Genomic DNA, 20,540 nt, shown 5'->3' with positions numbered 1-20,540 from the left:
AAGTTACTATAGTGCTCTTATCTGTTCCTTCCACTCCAGCTGGTCTAATGTAACCAGAAAGAGGCCTTGGGTAGGACCAGGGGTCAAGCACTCACACGGGTTCACCACTTAACGTCCACTTGCACGCACACACAATGTGAGAGATCCGATCACGGTAGCAGCACTGTGCTGAACCGGTTTTGTTCTTCATCCATCTTTGGTTCTGTTGTGTTGTCGGTGGCTGTATTCTAGTGACTTTCTTCCGCCACATCTTTGTTTTATTTTTAAATTTTCTTGATCTGATAGCAGAATGTGTGTCAGGTTAGTACTGGCTTAGTCATGGGTTGTGCGCGAGTGTGTGTGTGTGTGTGATTTTGTTTTGGTTTGTGTTCAAAAAATGAGCAGATTGTGTGTGCTACTGTTATTCAAAAGCACCACTAACTGATATATTGTGTTCATAAAACCATCAGTGGGGTGCATGCCTGTTGCCTGCCTGTGTGTGTGTGCGCGTGTATGTGTGTGTATATGTATGCGTACGTGTGTGTGTGTGAGTGTGTGTGTGGCATGAAGGTGAGTGACTATCCTGTGGCTTCCCCCAGGCCTCACGGAGAGAATTCAGGGCTCACCTGGATGAGGTCATCACGCTCAAGTCAAGGTACTCTACCTTGGACCAGGTAAACCCGCTAACCTTCTACCAACCTCTTATCTACCGGCATGCAGGCCACTGGCATCCCACATAGCACCTGACCACACTAGTGACACATACTAACACACACGCACACAGGCAGGAAGGCAGCTGAGGGAGAGAGGCTCACCATTTAAGGGCAACATTGCACTGGACAGCCCCCTGCTATAACATGTAGTATACCATGTACAGTTTATGGTGGCTAAGCTGTAGCGAGAGATGTGAGAGAAACAAAAATTCAAATCCAGAACAGTTCAGAAGGATCAAAGCAGGGTCATATTGCAAGTGTAGCATTAGCAGGCTCATTTAAACACTTTACACCTGGTTTTAACGTGTAATCTGGATATGTTATTCAAGGAAAAAGGCTGGTGACCAGATATCCAACACAAACACACATCATACTCTACCCCATATAGCAGATTTCCACAGGGGGAGGTGTGTATTGCGTAGCCCATTCAGAGCTAGGTTTAGAGGTAGTCTGGTGATACACATGGCAATTTAACATGTTTCCTGGCAACAAAATTAAATCAATTAAAACAGCAATTTCTTTTTGCTTATGTAAAGCCCCTTCAGAGTTGAAGATGCCCTGTGTATCAGCACCTTTAGTGGTCAGCAACATTCCTCCCATTGCCTCTCTTTCTCGAGATCTCCACCAGCACTCATTCTCTTTCATTCATCACTCATTTGGTTGTTGGATGTGATTTGTGGCTGGTGTTGTTGTAGTGTTTTGTTTCTGCAGAGGATGTGAGCGTATCTGTACTGTATGTATGTACCTGGTCTGCATTTGAGCGTGCGTAAGTGTGTGTGTGTGTGTGTGTGTGTGTGTGCGTGACGATTAACAGATGAGCCCGAGAAAACCCCAGCAGTCAGTGGAGAGCAGAGGCCTTCGCCGAAACACACACACTCCCTCCTCGTCGCAGTGTCACTCTTTTTCTTTGCCGCTGTCCTCCCCCCCCCCCCCCCCCCCCCCCCAGGCTTGTGTCTCCGCTCCCCAGGGAGGAGGACTTGGCTGTGGATTGCCACAGTAGCACTTTATCCTGCCCTCTACCACTCTGTCACTATCACTCCAGCGTTTTGTCCTCCGCTCCCATCCCTCTCCATCTCTCGCTCCGTCCCGCGGGGCAAGGTGGTTGAAACCGACTGAAACGAGCCTCCCTAGCCCCTGTCACAGCCCTCTCCTCCTCACGGCGGACGGATAAATCTTACCCTTTTTGCATAATTCGTCTGACAGCTCCTTTGTTTTGTGCTGAGCGCAGCACCGCGGTGGTTGCATCCCATCATTTCCTGGAGCGCCTCCTCAGCCGGCTGGTTATTGGCCTCATCGATTTACCCGGCCGGCTCGCTGCCCCCGGGCCACGTGTCTCGCTGACCTGGCCACGCTCACTATTCTGTGTGCGTACCCACCACCGTCACCGCCACCCCGCTCCCCCCCCCAGCCATTGATCTTCCTGGCAGATCTCCATGACAACCCGTCGTCAGGCTGTTTCCGCGGCGACGACAGGGTTTGGCGTACAGAGTGATTAGTGTTTCTGGTAATGAAAGCCGGTGCTTTCTTTATTTTTCTGTGTGTCTGCATTTCCAGGATACTACAACATGCCATTAAGACCAGCGAAGGGCTCGAATGGCTTTCAGTGATTTTATATCATATTTTTGCTTACTAAGGGAGTTTCTAAAGTGTTAAAACCTGCTCTCTTTGTGTTTGTGCGTATGATGTGTGCGTGTTGACATTCGCATCCCTCATTTGAGCCCATTCTCTTCTGTCACTTGGTCGGTCTCTCACCAGTAACGGGGGGACTGCAGGGTAGATTAGAGATGAGTGTGAGAGTGTTTGACAGTCTGCTTTTTTGCCTCCTCCCCCCTTCCTCCCCTCTTTTACGTCCAACATCCCATTCTGCTTCTGCACTCATTTTCCACATATTCTCCTCACTTCCTAATACCCCCCAGCCCCCCCCCACCCCCCCCCACCCATAGCTTTTACACTGTGTTCATCTCCATATGCAAACTGTCTCCCCCCATGGCTCTCTGATGGTATGATCTTTTCTACTGAGCTATTTTTTGCCATACTGAGGTCTTGTTTTCCACCCGTGTCAGTCCTAGTGTCATCACTCCACACTGCATCAAGGTTTTCAGCTGTGTTTTACTTAATGGTGATTGTATATTACTGCATTAACCCTACTGCAGGACAGACTAATGATATATTACTATAAAGGAGCATGTGAAACTGGATTAGGAAGTAGAAAACGTGTGATTCTTGGGATTTGTCTTTGTGTTTAAAGAGACCAGCTAGTTAGATTTTTCCAGTCAGTGAGATTCTGATGTAATTGTTTTGCGTTAATCGTGTCTTTTTTTTTTTTTAAATTTTAGATGTCTTCTGTAGTTCTTTTTTTTACCAAGGCACACTTTGTACGAAAATGTCCTAGCTGTCGATCGTTAGTTTTCATATGTGCTTTTCAATGTTTGCAAGTTTGATCTGTGTCTTGCTGTAGCTGTATTTAGCTCCCTTAATCCCCACCTTTGTCTTTTTTCTGTCTTTTTTTTTTCTCTTTATCATACCTCTCACTCTCTCTATATGAGGGCTGTGCAGTTGTGGCACAAATCTCCTAGCAACCGCAGCTGGCACCATCATGGAGGTCCACAGGAAAGTAGGCTGTGCAAAGAACAACTGAGCTAGACAAAGAGATGACACTGTAAAATTGACACTACACTGATAAATAGATGCAGGTCTAGGTCAGTTCAAAAAATAGGTCATTTCAGTAATGTTATAAATGGAAGTGAGTCGATATAGTAGGTTTGTCTTCAAATTTTAGCTACTATAACACAATAAAGTATCTTGTCTTTAGCTCTCATGTCAAGAATTGTAGGGTTAGCTTGAGAAGAGTAAACTCAGTTTAACAAACAGCTACTTTTACCATTATTATATGATGGCTAGATGCTACATAGCTTATCATAATAAATGAGTTAGCTAGTGCTCAAACCAAGAAGTCAAAGGTTTTGATTTCATGGACTGCAGTGTTCTGGGAAAGAGACACTAATGCATATGTGCAGTGGACTGGTTGTCATGAAAGGAAACTGGTCTGGAGTCTTATATCCAGTTGTCATAATATATCCATGGTTGTAACATCTGGTGGAGGAGTGGCTTTAATCATTATAAAGCTATGCCTAGCTAAATGGAAATATGAACTGAACAGTTCAATGACCAACCCATGTAAAAAAAAACATTAACATCACTGATAATTTGCTGACCAGTTAGCTAACAAGATAACATCATCTCAACCCAAACTTCACTTAGTTAGTTGTTGTGTTCAGGGGAAATTTGTTTGTAGCAGCCAATAAAAATAATAGGAACAGAAGACATGTTGTATATGTATACATAAAAAATCTGCAGATAAACCCACAAAACACATAAAAAAACAATCAAACCAAGGAGCCAGAGGCAGGAGATTAAAATGTAAACAACGCTGCAAAATTATGAATATAGTGCAAGGTATAAATTAATTAACACTGAGCATAAAAATGAGCCTTTGCAAATGAATTACACTATTTTAAGAAAGTTTAGTTGTTTATATCAAAGTGCCTTGCTGTTTATCATCACTGTTGAAGCTAAGGACCTCCAGTATGACTGCCACAGGGTGCAATTATGCCACCTGAAAGCCCACAACTCTTTCTGTTTATCTCTCTTTTTCCTTCTATCGTTCTCAGTTCCCTCCTTGCTGCTCCTCTCCCTTGTCCTGCTAGGGTTGCTTGTTGTAGTGGATGCCTGTCTGTCTGTTTGTCCGTCCGTCTGTCTTGTCTGTCTGTCTGTCTGTCTGTAGTGTTGTGGTTGCCGGGACAGATGCACTGATGCCTGTGATTCGATGCTTTATCTCCACTAGCTCCAGTGTAGGTTGGAGGGGCTTAAAGATGATCGCAGGAGGACCTTCAGCTCTCGAGTAACTATCCCGCCCCCACCCACCCCTCTGCCCTTCCCTCACCCTCCTCCGAGGAGCGCGCAAAACAAACGCCCCGCTCTGTGCCCCCCCCCCCCCTCCCCTCCCTCCCCTCCCCTCCTCCTTCCTCCTCGCTTGCCTAGCTATCTCTCTAGCGCTCGCTCACTCTCTTTCTCTGTATGTCTCTCTATCTGTCTGTTGCCCTGTTACTGCCACTGGTCTCTTTTCCTGTTCTCAATCTGTCTGTCGTCCACTCTCGTCACTCTTTGTCTCACTATTTCTCTGTCCGGTCTTTTAGGATTCTTCCTTTTCTCCGTCTCCCACGCACTCTTTTTCTGTCTCTTGTTGTTCCCCTTTCTCTGTCTGTCTCTCTTTCTCTTTCTCCATCTGTCTGTCTATCTCTGTCTCTGTCTCTCCGGTTAACATGCTCTGCTTTCAGTAGCTCTGTCTGGTGTGCTGGATGTCTGTTAAGTAGATGCCATCAGGCCGCTCTAGTGGTCTTTATTGTTTTTGTTCTTTTCTTCCTGTTTTCCCTCCTTTCTGCTATGTCTCGGCTCTGTAGTTTAGTGAAGTCTGTCTAGTCCGTGCTTCCTGTTTTTGTTTCTTTCTCTTTTTTTCCGGGCTGTGGGACCACGTCATGCTGATCCTCATCCTTCCACCCATCCTTCTGTCTCTCTGTCTGTCGACCTACCTGTCTTTTTCTATCTCTCTGTCTATCCACCCCTCCTCCTCCTCCTCTTCCTCTTCCTCCTCCTTCTCCTCCACCATCCCACCCACCTTGCCCCACCTCCCATCTCCCACCCTTTCACCTTGGCTGTTTGGTGCCCAGTGGTGTCGCAGTAGCCCAGTTACGATGGCGGTGAGGGAGGGGAGGAGAGAGAGAGGGGTGGGTGGGCGGGTGGGTGGGTAGAGAGACCTTCACCTTCACCATGGGTGTTTTGGTTCTCCATACACCACACACTGCCCACACCCAACTTATGTGATAAAGAATCAAGTCAAGTGAAGATGACTCCAGGATATAGAGGTTATTCAGATGTAGCAACAGAGGAAGGGCCCAGAGAGAGTGAAAGAAGTGAACATGACTGACAGACAACCAGGCAATTAGTTATGTCAGTCAACTAATCTGAATAAAGGTAGATAGACAGTCAGGCCAGCAAGCAGGTGAGAAGGCAAAAGGAGAGCTAAACACACTCCAAAAATAAAGACTGACAGATAGACAGACATATCAAAATCATACCCAACTGACAATTGGCCAATAGATGCACTTACCTTTTTTAAGGAATAGACAATAAGTTCAAATTGCCCTGAATTTCTACAAAGATTTTTGGCATCAGATGAGATGATTTAGACTAAATTAATATACATTCACTGCACCCAGTTTATCTAGGCTGGCCTCTTTTGGTGTGTTTGTATAAGGAATACTTATAATCTAATTCCATGTCAAACTTGTAGACTAGTAAACTGCAGTTTGTGATTCTCCTTCACTGATTTAGTTATTTCTTAAGACTGAGCTTCCCAAAGCATGATCATACTGTAACACAGCATCTTCCTTATAAGGATTTTTAAAAAACGTGCTGTGTAGCATCATAACATCTGATCATCTGTAAAATCAAGATCACAGCATGATCACCAGGAGGTTGGCAGCTTCTAACAGCTGTGGTGAGATGAAGAAGAGACCACTGGTATGTTCATGTAACACCAGTCGCTACCCCTCTGTATAGCCCCGTTTTGTTCTCACTTTTACTAGCCATTAGGGTTCATTGCACTTTAAGTTATGTGTAAACTGATTGGATTTCAGTGGGGAAAAAAAGAGGGTGCTGTATCCCAGTTCCATACTACTGACTGATTCTTAGCAGATTTTCAAGATGTAGTCTGTGGCCTACAACGAGTTGCACAAAAGAAATGGATGAGCTGCTCACCAGTGGAAAGCATTAAAACAAATAGATGGTAATAAAACAACTCAGAAAACAAAGAAAAGTTGAGCTCATTCTTAAATTTGGAAATAGCAGTTTGACAACACAATCCTAAATCAAAGTCCAAATACTTGCTTTTTCCAGAGCTCATCACATGGTCTTCATCACACGATGGAAAATCAGCTGGATTTGTTGACATGTGAGCTCAGTTATGACTTCATCCATAGCAGTTTCATTGTCTGTTTTGGCTTCAAGTTAAACATTTGTGAGCAATTTCTTGACCTTGGAAATATTTATTTGACCAAACAATCTCAACTCAAAGTCCATTTACTAGCTTTTTCCTAAGCTTTCTGCAAGAAAGTGCTACAGATAAAATCATAACAGCTGAGCTTACATGTCAAAAGATCCATCGCCATGACAACTGAGCAGACTCCATCAGCTGATACGGACTGAGTGATATGATTGAAAGCTCAGGGAGAAGCTAGTTGCTGGACCTTTTGTCAAAAAAATAGAGATAAATATTTTTTGACATAAAAACATTTGCTTTCTTTTGGTTAAGGTTAATTGGAGTAGTGTTCTCAACTTTGGTCGGGATCAGTTGGCTTGTGTATCGCATCATTTCGTGGTAGTTAAAAACGGTGAACTACATTAATTTCCTATAACTGCAAAGACAGTATACTGTATAGTTATTTGTACGTAGTTTGGAACTGGGACATCAAATTTGACATCATAAGGGCAGATGTTGGACAATGGCTAAACATGTTTATCAATTCCAGGCATGTGGAGTACCAATGTCCTCTTTTTGACTGGTAGAAACAGAGTTTATAGGAAATGTGGTCTTAATTTTGAGATGCACCGATGTTAGATTAAGCCGCCATGGTTTTCTTTTGTTCTCATAATTACACTTCGATTCATGTGGTAAATATATAGAAGTTATAACATCACAGATACAACCTTTGTATTTAAATTGTTTTCCACTCACTCACCATGGCCAACAGGAAGCTGTAGTCTCAAGATGGTTTTGGGAAGCTCAGCTGAGTTTTAACCTACTCTGCTCTCCTCCCCACCTTGCTTTAGATTACAAGTAGTTGAGCGCTAGTGCAGCTACCACGCAGCATCAGCGATTTCCAGAGAAATCTTACCGTCCTGCACCACATCTGAACAGCCACTATCTATAACTCGACACTACATTTCCACTACATTTGATGTTACACCGTAGCACAGTAAATACATCTGTTATGACCTTGTGATACGATATTGTCACTCTGTATGTTGTTGCCTTTGTCCGTATATTCCTTTTAGTGCTTTAGTCTAATAGTAGTGTGACATGTCAGTGCATTTTTATCAGTGTGAATATCACCTGTGATATGATGATGTAGTGCACAGTAAGTGATGATAATGGCAATGCAGGAGATGCAGCCATCTCCCCAACAGCAGGACAAAGTGCACAGCGTAGTGTGACACTGCTCTTGCCAATGCTTCTGACTGTTGTATAAACAGCTTCTCATCTCAAGCATGTCAAAAGAGCAGCCCGGTTTATCTCAAATTACCACTACCTCTGCTCTCTCTCTTTCTTTTCTGCCCTTCGTCTTTTTCCCCCACAATCGCTCTCTCCATCTCTAGGTGCAGTCACGATGCAGCAGCAAAGAAAATATCCTAAGATCAAGTGAGTACTAAGTTTCCAATTCAGACACACTCTCTCTTTCCTGTGCGTCATATCTGTATGTCACCAAGTATACCCTCCAACACACATAAACAGGTTTTTATATGCGCATGTGATGTGACAATGCGTGCATGATTTGTGTGTTTGTCAGTGTGTGGCTACTGCGTTATGTTTGCATGTCTGTGTGTCTGTGTGTGTGTGTGTGTGTGTGTGTGTGTATGCGGTGTTTTGCCAGAGGTTGTTAAGCCTCATGTTAAGCATCAGAATATGCTGTGGAAGCGTAAGTGTATGTTTAAAGGAGAGAAATTGGGTCAAGGGAAATCAAAGCACAGCGCCTATTCTTCGCTGTGAGGCAGAGAGGCAGAGGGAGAGCGAGGCAGAAGGAGAGAGGGAGGGAGAGAGAGACAGAGAGAGAGAGAGAGAGAGAGAGAGAGCAGATTACACATTAGTTACACCTTGCTTTGTTCCTTTTACCTTTGGAATTATTAAAGAAGTATTATTAGACCAACATGGCTGCTATCGTGCACCTCTATCACCCAGCTGGTTTCACAGCTTCTGCAAACAAACAGGCCTATTTCTTACCAATCCTTCCTCATGGTGTTTGAATTGCACATATATACGTACATGCACCAAAAAAAAAAAAAAAAAATCATGTTAATCCAGTTGTCTTGGTGATATTGGTGTAGAAACACATTAGATTACATACATTTATTTATATGGAATTGCATGTTTTCCATTTATGCTTTGTGTTTTAGAGTCTGCAGCACCCAACCTAAACCCAAGGCACTCAAATCAGTTAGAATTTCTTCTTGGATTTTTTTAGGTTTTTGGTGACTCTTGGGCCCAAAAGAAAATTCTTGAAATACTGTTTTGTCTCTAGAGATAGTTGAGTGGTTCACTTCCCTGCCTCTCGAACCACATTCGTGCCTCCACTGTCTCGGGATTGAATCCCAGCAGAGATGTCTCTCTCTCTCTCTCTTCTCCATCTCCTCCCTGCTGTCTTACGCTCTCCACACTCCACACTTACACTTTTAAAATCTCTAAATAAAGAACTAAAATGCTAACAGAAAAAGAGTGAGTGGCCTGGGCAACCGTCTTCGTAAAAACTGTTTTTGAAATGTGAAATTACAAGCTTTAATTGTGACTTTTCATCAAACTCAGAAGCTCGAGTCAAGGGCTACAGTATGTCCAAAATCACTCCCTATTTGCTATCAAGTGCACTACATTTACCTCCTGTCATTTTATCTGAGTGTCCAAATACTAAGTGTAAAACATATGTACTATACAGTTACAACAGCATAGCATGTTCACTACTTTTGTTTAAAAATACTGAAACGCCTTTGATGAAAGTAAACTATTGAATATATGTTGTCCAATATTAACTCATAGTCAGTTGGCAAATGGTTATCCGACTTTTTTTTTTTTTAGCTCTCAAATATTGATATCAGTATGTGCCAGTAATTATCAGTCAGGCTCTGCCAAGTGTTTATTATGTAGAAAATAGTGAATGAGCGACTGAGGGGGTGATTTTTGGACACAGCATTATTACCCAAGAATATTACACACACTGTTCCTGTTTTGTGACATAGTTTGATTTTTGTGACAGCCATATGTGATGTCACACTTCTCCCCAGGTCACAGTGCAGTGGACATTACCAAGGTGGCCCGGAGGCACCGCATGTCCCCCTTCCCCCTCACCTCCATGGACAAGGCCTTCATCACTGTGCTGGAGATGACCGCTGTCCTGGGCACTGAGATCATCAACTACAGAGGTGAGCAGGATGGAGGTTTGGTCTCCTTTTAAACTTTCACAAGCTGAAGATCGTGCATACCGTCTTCACACCCACCTAAATGTACCAAATTTGTTTCTCTTGCCTCTTGACATCTCCAATTTAACTTCCCTTTACCCCTGCTGACATCAGCTCCCGAGCATGCTGGGCTGTTGAGGTGTGACACCTTTAAGATTGATGTAGCAACATGTGCTCACTAAGTTCACATGACAGCATTTAAACACTCTCTGTCCACAATTGGACACCTCACTGAATCAGCAGTCTATGTCTGCAGGGCACAGTGTCAGTCACACAGACAGTCAAATGCACACATGCCCACTGGGTTCTAAGGGCCTTTTTATCTTGAAACAGAGCACAAACAGCCCCCTACAGATACATGCATGACAAAAAAGCATTTCCTGACAATCCACGTGTCCCGCTTGATCCACCCTAAGCTTTGTGTGTGCACACACATTACACATTTGTGTGTGTCGAAATACGTTTTGCCACCACGTTCATGCCTTTCTCAAGGACTCTGGAACTAATTTGCAGAAAGTCCACACAAATAAAAACTGCTACCTTAAAACACATCATCACACGTTTACACACTTTATTAGTATTTATTACAGCTCAGGAGTTGCAAACCGGAGCTAAAAGTGTGATTCTTAGACTTACATTCACCAGGTGAACAGAAACACGGATCCAAATTAATTCTAATGATGCTCTGTATCTGCTGGATATGTAAGCCAGTAAGTTCACCATAGTAACACAAAAGGTGATAATATGTGAGTGTTGTGTTTGCAGCTTGTTTCTGCTGCCCCCAAGTGGCCAAAGAAATCAGTTAATGCAGGTTTAAAGGACGAAACAGAAAATAATTATGATTCACATTCAATTTTCACTCTTTGCAGTCAGATGTTTAAGTTGCTGGTCAGTTTTTTGTCAACTTTTGATTTTCTAATAATCCAGCTTGATGTAGTAAAATATGTGTTTTAATTTGTTGTTTTGTTGTAGGTGTATTTTGGTATTTGCATGTCTGAACAGACATAAACACACCCACAGCAGTTAGCCCAGCACCCGAGGGTCTAGTCAGCCTTCTGGCAGAGTGGTCTCAGTGCCAGAGGAGGGTGACACAAAGCCCGGCTGAGGGCCAGAGGGGAAAACACACACTCTTTAATTCATCGCTGAAGACGGGGAGTAGCGAGGATTGGGGGCAATAATGGCCTGCGGCGCACATGACTTCTAGATCAATGACGGTAGAAGGAACACTCTTTTTTTTTTTCCAGGTGTAAAGTGGTGTTTCATGTTCTTGGAGAGGGGAAGTGAGTCGCAGGATTTGCAGGGGCACAGCTGGGAGGATGACAGTGGGGTCAAGAAGAGAGAGAGAGGGGATTTTAGAGATTAAATATTTAGACAGACAACAGCTGGAGCAGCTCCCCTGCTGGATTAAGAGGGGTTTGCATGTGTGTGTGTATGCACCGTGTCATAGTGTGTTGATGGGTGCCTGCGTCTGTGTATATGCTGTACTTTCACATAGCATGAGTGTGGAGTCATATATCTTTAATTTCCTATCATAATGGTGTAATACACATACGGCATATTCATGCACTTTGAATGTTACATCACTCTTGTATTTCTTGATTTTCTAGGTTAAGTATTTTAAAAATAGTACATTCTTGACAGTTACAGTAAATGCTAAATATTTCAGAACTGCACTCCACTCCACATGGTCAAAATTCCCAGTTATCTGTCTGTGAGTATACAGATGTGCAAAGGTGTTGTATGTTTGTGATGAGTGTGCAGATTCACATGCTTGCAGATGTTTATGTGGCTGCACTCACCCTCAGACTGGAATTATGGCTAAAGATACACATAAATGTACTGTTTCTCTATTGGTCTATGCAGAGAAAAGTGCTGGGGTAACTGCTGATGTGCACATCTCCCAAATGTCAACAATGCATTTTGCATTTTTTGAAAATGTTATACTCGAGATCTGTAAAGTTATAAAAGAAAAAAACATGCAAAAGACTTAACTAGCTGATAACTAGCTGTCACACTTTTTTTACTGTCTACTAAATGTTGTTTTTAGAGCAGATTATTTGTATGGGTGTCATCCTGTCCCATGCTTTAATGACCATTACGTAACCCTTTTAAAACCAGGACCTACTGTACAAGTGATACATCTGATCAAACGCACACTTCCCTTCTGCAACAAGACATCACCTCTGTTCTATTTTTGTTCTCAAGTCGACATGTGTTTTTTTTTTTTTTTTTTTAACAAGCAGTTTAAATGGCAGCTTGGAAGGAGTAGCAGTTGTGAAAGTACACAAGACTATCTCAGATGAAATGTTGTTGACTTAAAAAAGATATAAGGGTTGGACATAAGCCTTCTCCCGCGATTGAGATGCATTATTTACACAAGCTCATTATGACTGTCATCTTGTAAGCTGATGTGTCTATGCATGTGTGTGGGTGTCTGTGTGTGTACATGCTTTTTTTTTTTTTTCCTTCAACTCATTGATATCAAAGCTTAGATCTTCATATTAACACCCACATGATCATAGCATAAAGGCTCAGAGAAATGCTATATATACCCACACAGCAGCTTAAGGTATTTTAGTGCCCGGATTTTTCTCTTCCACCCACTCTCACTCTGTCTTTTTCTGTCTTTCTTTCCTTCCCTCACTCTCTCTGAGCTATTGTCTCTGTGCAGCTTCTTGTGCGGAGTCTCTGTTCTTCCTCCACAAATGTTTCCTGAGTGTTTTTTAGTTGTCTGGCCAGTGGAAGCGGTTAAGAAATTTGGATAGGGGCACTTGTGGTATTGTTGTATATGAATCAGTAAAGCTGAAATAGAAATATAGGAGTGTGTGCGTGTGTGCGTGTATGTGTGTGTGTGTGTGTCCATGTGTGCTGGTCAGGTGGTGAGTCATGTAGAGAGATCCTGATGCGTGGTGTCACACTCTGTCTCTCTCTAAAACATACACGCATACTGTATATACACACCTCCGGCGCACATGTCTCTCTGTATCTTCATCTGAATCAGATGCACTGACTCTCTCACCCTCTCTGCCTCTGTCTCTCTTTCTCTCTCCAGCTGTCGCTCTCTCCTTTGCCCAGCTTGTTCTCCTCTCCTCATACTCATGTTCTTCTTCTTCTTCTTCTTCTTCTTCTTCTCCAACAGATGGGATGGGTCGAGTCCTGGCTCAGGACGTTTATGCCAAAGACAACCTGCCACCCTTCCCTGCTTCTGTCAAGGATGGTTATGCTGTGAGAGGTAAGTACCGTAGCTTATGGCAGATGATGTAAAATATGTTTCTCTCTCTCTCTCTCTCTCCCTCTCTCTTCTTCTTCTTCTCTCTCTAGCTCTTACTGCCTGTCCTTCAGGCAGTATTGCTGAAACAAGATGTAAAGTGTAGAAGGTAAAAGCCACAAAACAACAGTTTATATATTCAAATTAAAATTTAGGGCTTAAAGACAAAGAATTGTAAAGGGAAATACTTTCAACAGGCCTCCAGGTTAGGCAGAGAATCTATCAGTGATGTCCAATTTTAGAATTTTTGTACAGTGTTGAATAGTTTACACCATGAAAATCATAAGTTAATCCCACATCTTGTATTTCCTACAAAAGACGATGTTTATTCCTTCTTTTTTTAAGATCTTTTAATTGTGTTTTATCTGGAGGAAAAGTTATGGAGCAGAGTGGGAGCTCATTGTACTTGAACCTGGCATCTTCAGTACAGTGTAGTGATGTATAGAGTCAGTGCTGTGTTTTCTTAAAAGGAAGTTGCAGAGCATTGATGTAACTGAAGGACTAACCAGGCCAGTATGTCTTTCTTACATAAATGACCTGACTGTCCTAGTTTGAGATGAACAGGACACTGGGTCAGTGGAGAACTGCCTCAGGAGCAGTGTAAAGGCTTCTTCTGCCAGTGCAAACTGAAGGAAGATTAAGGCTCTGCAGTGTGGGACATGAAGTAGAGGGGGCTCTCCTCCATAGATGCCAGGACTGGGTCACACCACCATTCGTAAATCCATCACTAAGTTTGTACGTAACGTCCTTCCTACGTTCTTGGTAACTACCAGCTAGTTTCAATCTAGTGATTTACTAAATCAGGTTGCACCATCAAAACTTAAGAAATGTCCTAGCTAGTAAATACGTTAGCAATTTGTAAATCAGTTACAAGGAAACATCTGAAGTGCTGGTGTGAATCCTTACTTAGTTTGAACTTACAAACAGCTGGTGCAAATAGCTCCTGTGGACATCATGGGCAAGAGATTGCTCTCAAACTGCTGAGGGTTTACCTTTGTTTAAAGGCATGAGTCTCAAAGATTTTCATCCCTATGGCTGTGAAAAGTTCTGAAAGTAGTGTCATTGGCTGGGGGTCCTGGGGAGAAGTAAGGGACCTGTTAACCTGGAGAGCAAGGTGGCAGTTTGTTGGCTCAAGGCAGCTCAAAAACTCTTTTATGTAACATCTGCTTTTGGCTCTTGCTGATGGAGTAGGAGGAGCAGAACACCACAGGTCTCTGTGGATTTTATGCATCTGTCCTGAGGGCCTGGTGCCTGCTGAGGCATACAGTACATGTGCCTAGACTGTGGGTGTGGAAGGAGCTGATAACCTACTGCTTTATCCAGAGTCAGTGCGGGTTTTTGCTCTTTTACCAACCTGCACCATCCGTCTTCTCCTGTCACAGGAGGTTGGGGAAAAAAAACAACCAAAAGCTGAACGTATTAACCTTGTTTAGGATGCTAAATGATATCAGGGAAGAAGTGTATTTATAGCTGCAGGCCTGGTGGTGCCAAAGAGTGCATAGGTCACTGAGCCCCCTCTACAGACAGTGTTACCTGAAACTATGAAATATCTCAAGAAAAGGAGCTCTGAGCTCTGAGCATGGTGCAGTTTGGACAGGAGTTAGAACCATGTATGCATTTTTAATGCCAAAAACACAAACTGCTTCAGTGCTGGCTGGATCAGAGGGTTGGAGATGAAACTGTCCATAATGTCAATTTTTCAAAAACTAGGGAAAACAACTCTGTTTTCAACTCAGGAACATATTTTTTTAAGGTTTTGCAGGGAAAAGAGCAGGATTGTTACAGGCCAGTATTTGATATTTAAGTTAAGATGTTAAACCATGAAATTTAAGTCACTTAACAAGTACATTTTGTAATTTCAAAGGGTATTTTGAATGTAAAATTTGATGGGGTTTTATATCTTGTGTTGAGTTTCATTCTTCATCCTGTAAAAAAGCAATATGATAAAGGTGTTTCTGAAGTTTCTGTTTGCTCATTAGCCCTCATCGGCTGTAGCAATACTGAAAGGGGTGGTCTGTACACCACAGGGTGGAGGGTGGCCTGCATGCTTTATCATTACAGAATGATGAAATCTGTGAGGGCTGCTAGCATTAAAAATACTCTGTGTTTCTGTTTTTGAGATGTTTAATTAAAGAGCATCCAACGTCAAAGTTTCCCCCTCTCTCCATCTCTTCCTGTTTGTTCATTCTGTAGCTCGCTAAAATAAAATGACTCAACTAAATGACACACTCCTACACACACAAACACACACACCGTCTCAGCTGCACACATGTGTAATGCTATTAAATCTTTCTTTTATTTTAGCGGCTGACGGCCCAGGAGACCGCTTCATCATTGGAGAGTCCCAAGCTGGAGAGCAGGTCCGCGCCCACGTTGACACCACACACACATCCTTTCTCTTGCTCACAATATAGACCCTCACACACACACACACACACACACACACACACACACACACACATAGTCATTCTCAGACCCGCAGTACCTGTATATGAAAATTAAGCACTTCACTTTTGTCCTTCACCTCATGCCTTGACCAGCTGTAATTGCACACCAGTGTGTTCTCTTAGAAAGTGATGAAAAGCCCTTCACCCCTAAGCAGGGCTAGAAAGTAAAAGTCCTGCCAAACTATAAAACAGATTAGACCTCTGAGACAAGAGTAGGCTACAGAGATTTATTGACTACCTCAACCTTTCATCTTGAACAAAATCAGCACACATGCAAACACACACTTGCTGTCATGCTCAATACTACCTCTACAGTGTTTTTACATGCAGTTTCAGTGTTTTTCTACTTCAGTTTTGTGAGACGCCTTTTGGGGAACTTATTTCAGTAGCGTGCAATCATTTACATTTAGTTTACTTTAAAATGCCCTAAACTAATAAAGACAATGCAAATTTTTTGAAAGATTAAAAGTGTATCGTGGTTTATCTTTCTTTGTAATTTAATTTTAGACATATATTTTGTCCTTTCCGTGTCTCTGTGCAGCCGACCCACACAGTGATGCCTGGCCAGGTGATGAGGGTGACGACGGGTGCCCCTATCCCTTGCGGGGCTGACGCTGTAGTTCAGGTGGAGGACACCGAGCTCCTCCGCGAATCTGAAGACGTGAGTCTGATCCAAAGACCTTTTACTCAATGAACAGGCAAGAGAGTGGTCGCAATCAGGTTGTGGTCAACGCCACACAAACAAACAGAATTTACTCTATGAAGGGGATAAAAAAGTTTGACTCGAATTTGCCTACTGTACATATAGGTACAGTATTACTCAAGTTATACCAATACCATAGCGAGTTCAGCCCAGAGATGGACAAAGTACATCATGCATTTCTTATTTTATTTACCTTTATTTAACTATAAAAGCCTCATTGAGATAAAAAAGAAAAAATGTCAAGAGTGCTCCGGTCAAGATAGGTATCATTGTCTGTGAGTTACTCAGAAACAGATAACACAAAATATACCTCAAAATTAAACAGAAATATGATTCTAAAATCATGAATAACATTTCTAATACAATCAAGCAAAAGATTTTAACCTGAAGAAAAATTAAATCCATTTGTTAAAAAACAAACGGATAGCTACCTTAAACCATAAGAATAAGAACAATCCAAAACAATAACTTAATAAGACTAATACCCCAAAACATCAGCAGCCAGAAGAATGAGCACCCAGTTTCTGCAGCAATGATTTGAATTCACCAAGAGAGACTATAAATATTGTTATTTCAGGTCTAAATGCAGAAGGTTCCGGGCAGAGGAGCAGCATACGTTACTGTGAAGCTTTTTTTATCCGCTTCTTTACTTGATCAGGTCTAGCACCATCAGTCGAGCCTGATGGAAAACGATATCTGTCTGTTCACTGTGATGAATCTGAAAGCTTGTTTGCTTTATTTTCAGGGCACAGAGGAGCTGGAGGTACGGATCCTAGTACAGGCTCGCCCAGGGCAGGACATCAGGTTAGTGTGATATTGTGTTTGTGGCTGTTAACAGGTCAAATCTGAACCACTACTATACAGTACTAGCAAATACTGTAAATGTAATAGACAGGGCCTTGGTTTTAAGTGAAGATGCTAACAAAATTCTATTAATTATATTATTTACGTTATATATGTTTGCACACCTCTCTAGGATTAAGGCTTTTCTCATTGTAATCAGTATAAAACTGATTAAAGTTAGTGTTTTCACTGGAAATACAGTTGATTTTTGGTTATACCAGCAGCTTTTTGCTCTTTAATGATGACTAACAATTGATACGTTGGTCATACTAGCATGATCATGTGTGGTATTATATTTGCCACTACAGTACTAGTTGACTAAAGGAAAACAAATACTAGAAATATAGAAAAAGTCTCTACTAGACTATTCATTTGTGCTGCAGTTTGAGGTCTTTGTTAAGTTCTCATTAAACTGCACCTAAGACTCATCTCACTCATCTCTGCTATCTCCTCACAGGCCTATCGGTCACGACATCAAGCGTGGGGAGTGTGTGCTGGCCAAAGGCACCCACATGGGCCCCTCTGAGATTGGCCTCCTTGCCACCGTTGGAGTCACCGAGGTGGAGGTCCAGAAATTCCCTGTGGTGGCTGTCATGTCTACAGGAAATGAGGTAAAGGATAAATAAAAATGTGCATGTTTTTATTATAAAGTGTTATTTTCATTTGGAGAATGAGACCTCCTATGCACTCAAACCACTTTGTCAGGAAAATGCACACCATTGTATCCGCATTTACCAAAAAAAAGGTTCATCCTCATCTGCAACTGTGTGCCAACTCTTCTGATAACATACCTCGTTCATATTTATGCACAATCAACATTGTTTGCTTCGACTGCAGACACCAGAACAATATTCAGAACTAAATGTGCTTTCAGCTGTTTCATGTGTGCTCTCAGGTGTGCAGAATGCGTTTATCTGTGACCAGGTGGTTCCTTTTTAAACAATGGAATCATATTTGTGTGTTTTCTGTGTGACTGATGTACAGTTTGAATTTCATGGTGTGTGTAACCTTCATGGAGATCCTCAGCAGACTTTAGATACTGATAACACTGTGTTCTCAGCGCTGTGCAGATATGAATAAAGTGTATAAATAAGCCATGAGTCAGCTACTCCATGGCCACATTCCAAATCTATGAGGTAGCATATTGCCCTCACCTCGACTCCTTCGAGCAACTCTGGTTACATAGAGGATTAGTTATGGTTCCTTTGTCTTCTCATTTTTAAGCATTTTGCACGTGCAGCAATGTTAATTTTACTATCTAGGTTTCCGGTATATTCCCAAGTATTAATGCTGCATTTTTTTCTAAGACACAGATGTAGAAAAACATCACGAAATATCTGAGCAGAGCTGGTGTTTACAACTGAAAGAATACAGTACAGAATGTACTAGATGCCCACAAACCCACTATAAACCTACTAGTAGATGTATGTTAATTTGTGGTGTCGCTTTCCTTAAATAATTGTAATAATTGGCGTTTTTCTCATTGTAAGGTCTCATCATCAAAGAAACAAAGTTCTGATTCATGGTTTTATTATGGGAAGTAGAGGGATCAAAATGTATGAATGTAATTTTAGAAGATGTGGGATGCTTTCCATTGATTCTAAAATGTAGCTTTATACTGCAGTTACTGTATTCTTATATCAACAATAATTAATTGAGCAAGTTGTCCTGAAAGCAAATGAAACACCAAATGGGTGATCTTAATCTGAAATTTCAGATTGTGTTGTCTTTACTGGCAGTTACAGTGAAGTATTTTACAATACTGAATTTTCAAACAGGATATAATTTCTGGCAATCACCATAGTATCCAGTGTTTTTAGAAGAAATCCATTTGGTACAAAGAGCAGGTTAAATACAATAATAATGTGATAGTTAAGTAAAGAGTTTTGCCAACAAGAGTCTTAAACCATCATCATCTAGTTGAATTATTATCTCTTAAACCTCCAGATGTTAAGGATGTTATAGTTAAACGGTTGAGGTGAAAATAGTTTAAACCAGATTTGCTTTTTTCTTCCACAGACCTAAGAAAAAGGACAGCTACTGAATGTATAAAGAGCGGTCCTAATAATTTATTTCTCCTCATGTGTCGTGTAGCTGCTGAACCCAGAAGATGACCTCCATCCTGGGAAGATCAGGGACAGCAATCGCTCCACCTTGCTGGCTACTATCCAGGAGCACGGCTACCCCACTATCAATCTGGGCATCGTGGGAGACAAGTACACCTTCACATCTATTCTCTAATATTTCTTTAGCCATAAACATTCTTGATACACCTCCAATATAATGTTCATCATTTTACTACACTCCCTCTGCTTCATTTTGCTTTCCTTCCATTATTTCCTCTCTTGTGAGTTAGTAGTCAACATAGTGTGTTTGTGTGTTTGTGCCCCACAGCCCCGATGACCTTCTCAACGCTCTGAATGAAGGCATCAGCCGTGCTGATGTCATCATCACCTCAGGAGGAGTGTCCATGGGAGAGAAGGTATGGTGGCAACAAAAAGTGCACACATCCTGTCATGGCTTTGTGCTTCACTGACACCTGGTGGTAGAGAGGAGGGATGACAGCTTTATTATACAGGAAATTATGAAAAAAAAAGTCACAGAAACTTTTTATAGATGTTCTTGGTGATGTATGACATTGACATTTCTTTCACTAAGTGAAATAACAAAATATTTCATTTCAAAGCACATTATTTTATTTTCTTTAATGTAGATGATGGATTTCAAATATCCACACAAATGAAAACATATTTTAAGAAATTATTATTTGGCAAAGGTCAGATTATCCATATTTATTTTCTCTTGATATTCCTGTTGTTTATATTTGGTTTGTCTGGATTCTATTAGAGTTAGTAACTTTCTCTGTATTGTCTCTTTCAGGACTACCTTAAACAGGTGCTGGATATTGATCTTCATGCTCAGATCCATTTTGGCCGTGTTTTCATGAAACCAGGGTAAGAAAATTAGTCTTTTTCTTTATTTATTCTTTATTTCTTTAGACTTTATTACAATGCAACTTTTCACAACACAGTTATCAAGTGCTTTGCAGACAATTAAAAAGAAGAAACAGTCAACAAGATAATCAGTGTAAATGTACAGTATTTAAAGCAGTGTTACATAAAATAGGCAAATAACAGGAAAGAGGAATACTAAAACAAGATGTTAGACACTAAAGAATTAATAAATGTATTAATATAATGGTTGAATTCAAAATAAATGTGTGTTTTTTTCTTTTTCAGTCTCCCAACAACATTTGCCACCTTGGACATTGACGGTGCTCGCAAACTTATCTTTGCCCTCCCAGG

At 41.6% G+C, this 20,540-nt stretch overlaps 1 protein-coding gene across 1 annotated transcript in view; it reads left to right on the top strand.

Annotated features, from left to right (window-relative positions):
• The window catches only part of gphnb (gephyrin b), a 94,219-nt gene that overhangs the window by 71,002 nt on the left and 2,677 nt on the right, over positions 1-20,540 (top strand). The window contains 11 exon segments of the mRNA XM_042391392.1: positions 8,127-8,169; positions 9,801-9,938; positions 13,114-13,206; positions 15,547-15,602; positions 16,231-16,350; positions 17,138-17,196; positions 17,693-17,846; positions 19,330-19,451; positions 19,630-19,717; positions 20,116-20,189; positions 20,475-20,539. Coding sequence (XP_042247326.1) covers positions 8,127-8,169; positions 9,801-9,938; positions 13,114-13,206; positions 15,547-15,602; positions 16,231-16,350; positions 17,138-17,196; positions 17,693-17,846; positions 19,330-19,451; positions 19,630-19,717; positions 20,116-20,189; positions 20,475-20,539 — 1,012 coding nt within the window.

This window comes from Thunnus maccoyii, chromosome 17 (assembly GCF_910596095.1).
Source record: "Thunnus maccoyii chromosome 17, fThuMac1.1, whole genome shotgun sequence".
NCBI lineage: Eukaryota > Metazoa > Chordata > Actinopteri > Scombriformes > Scombridae > Thunnus > Thunnus maccoyii.
This window is presented reverse-complemented; position numbering and strand designations above follow the sequence as displayed.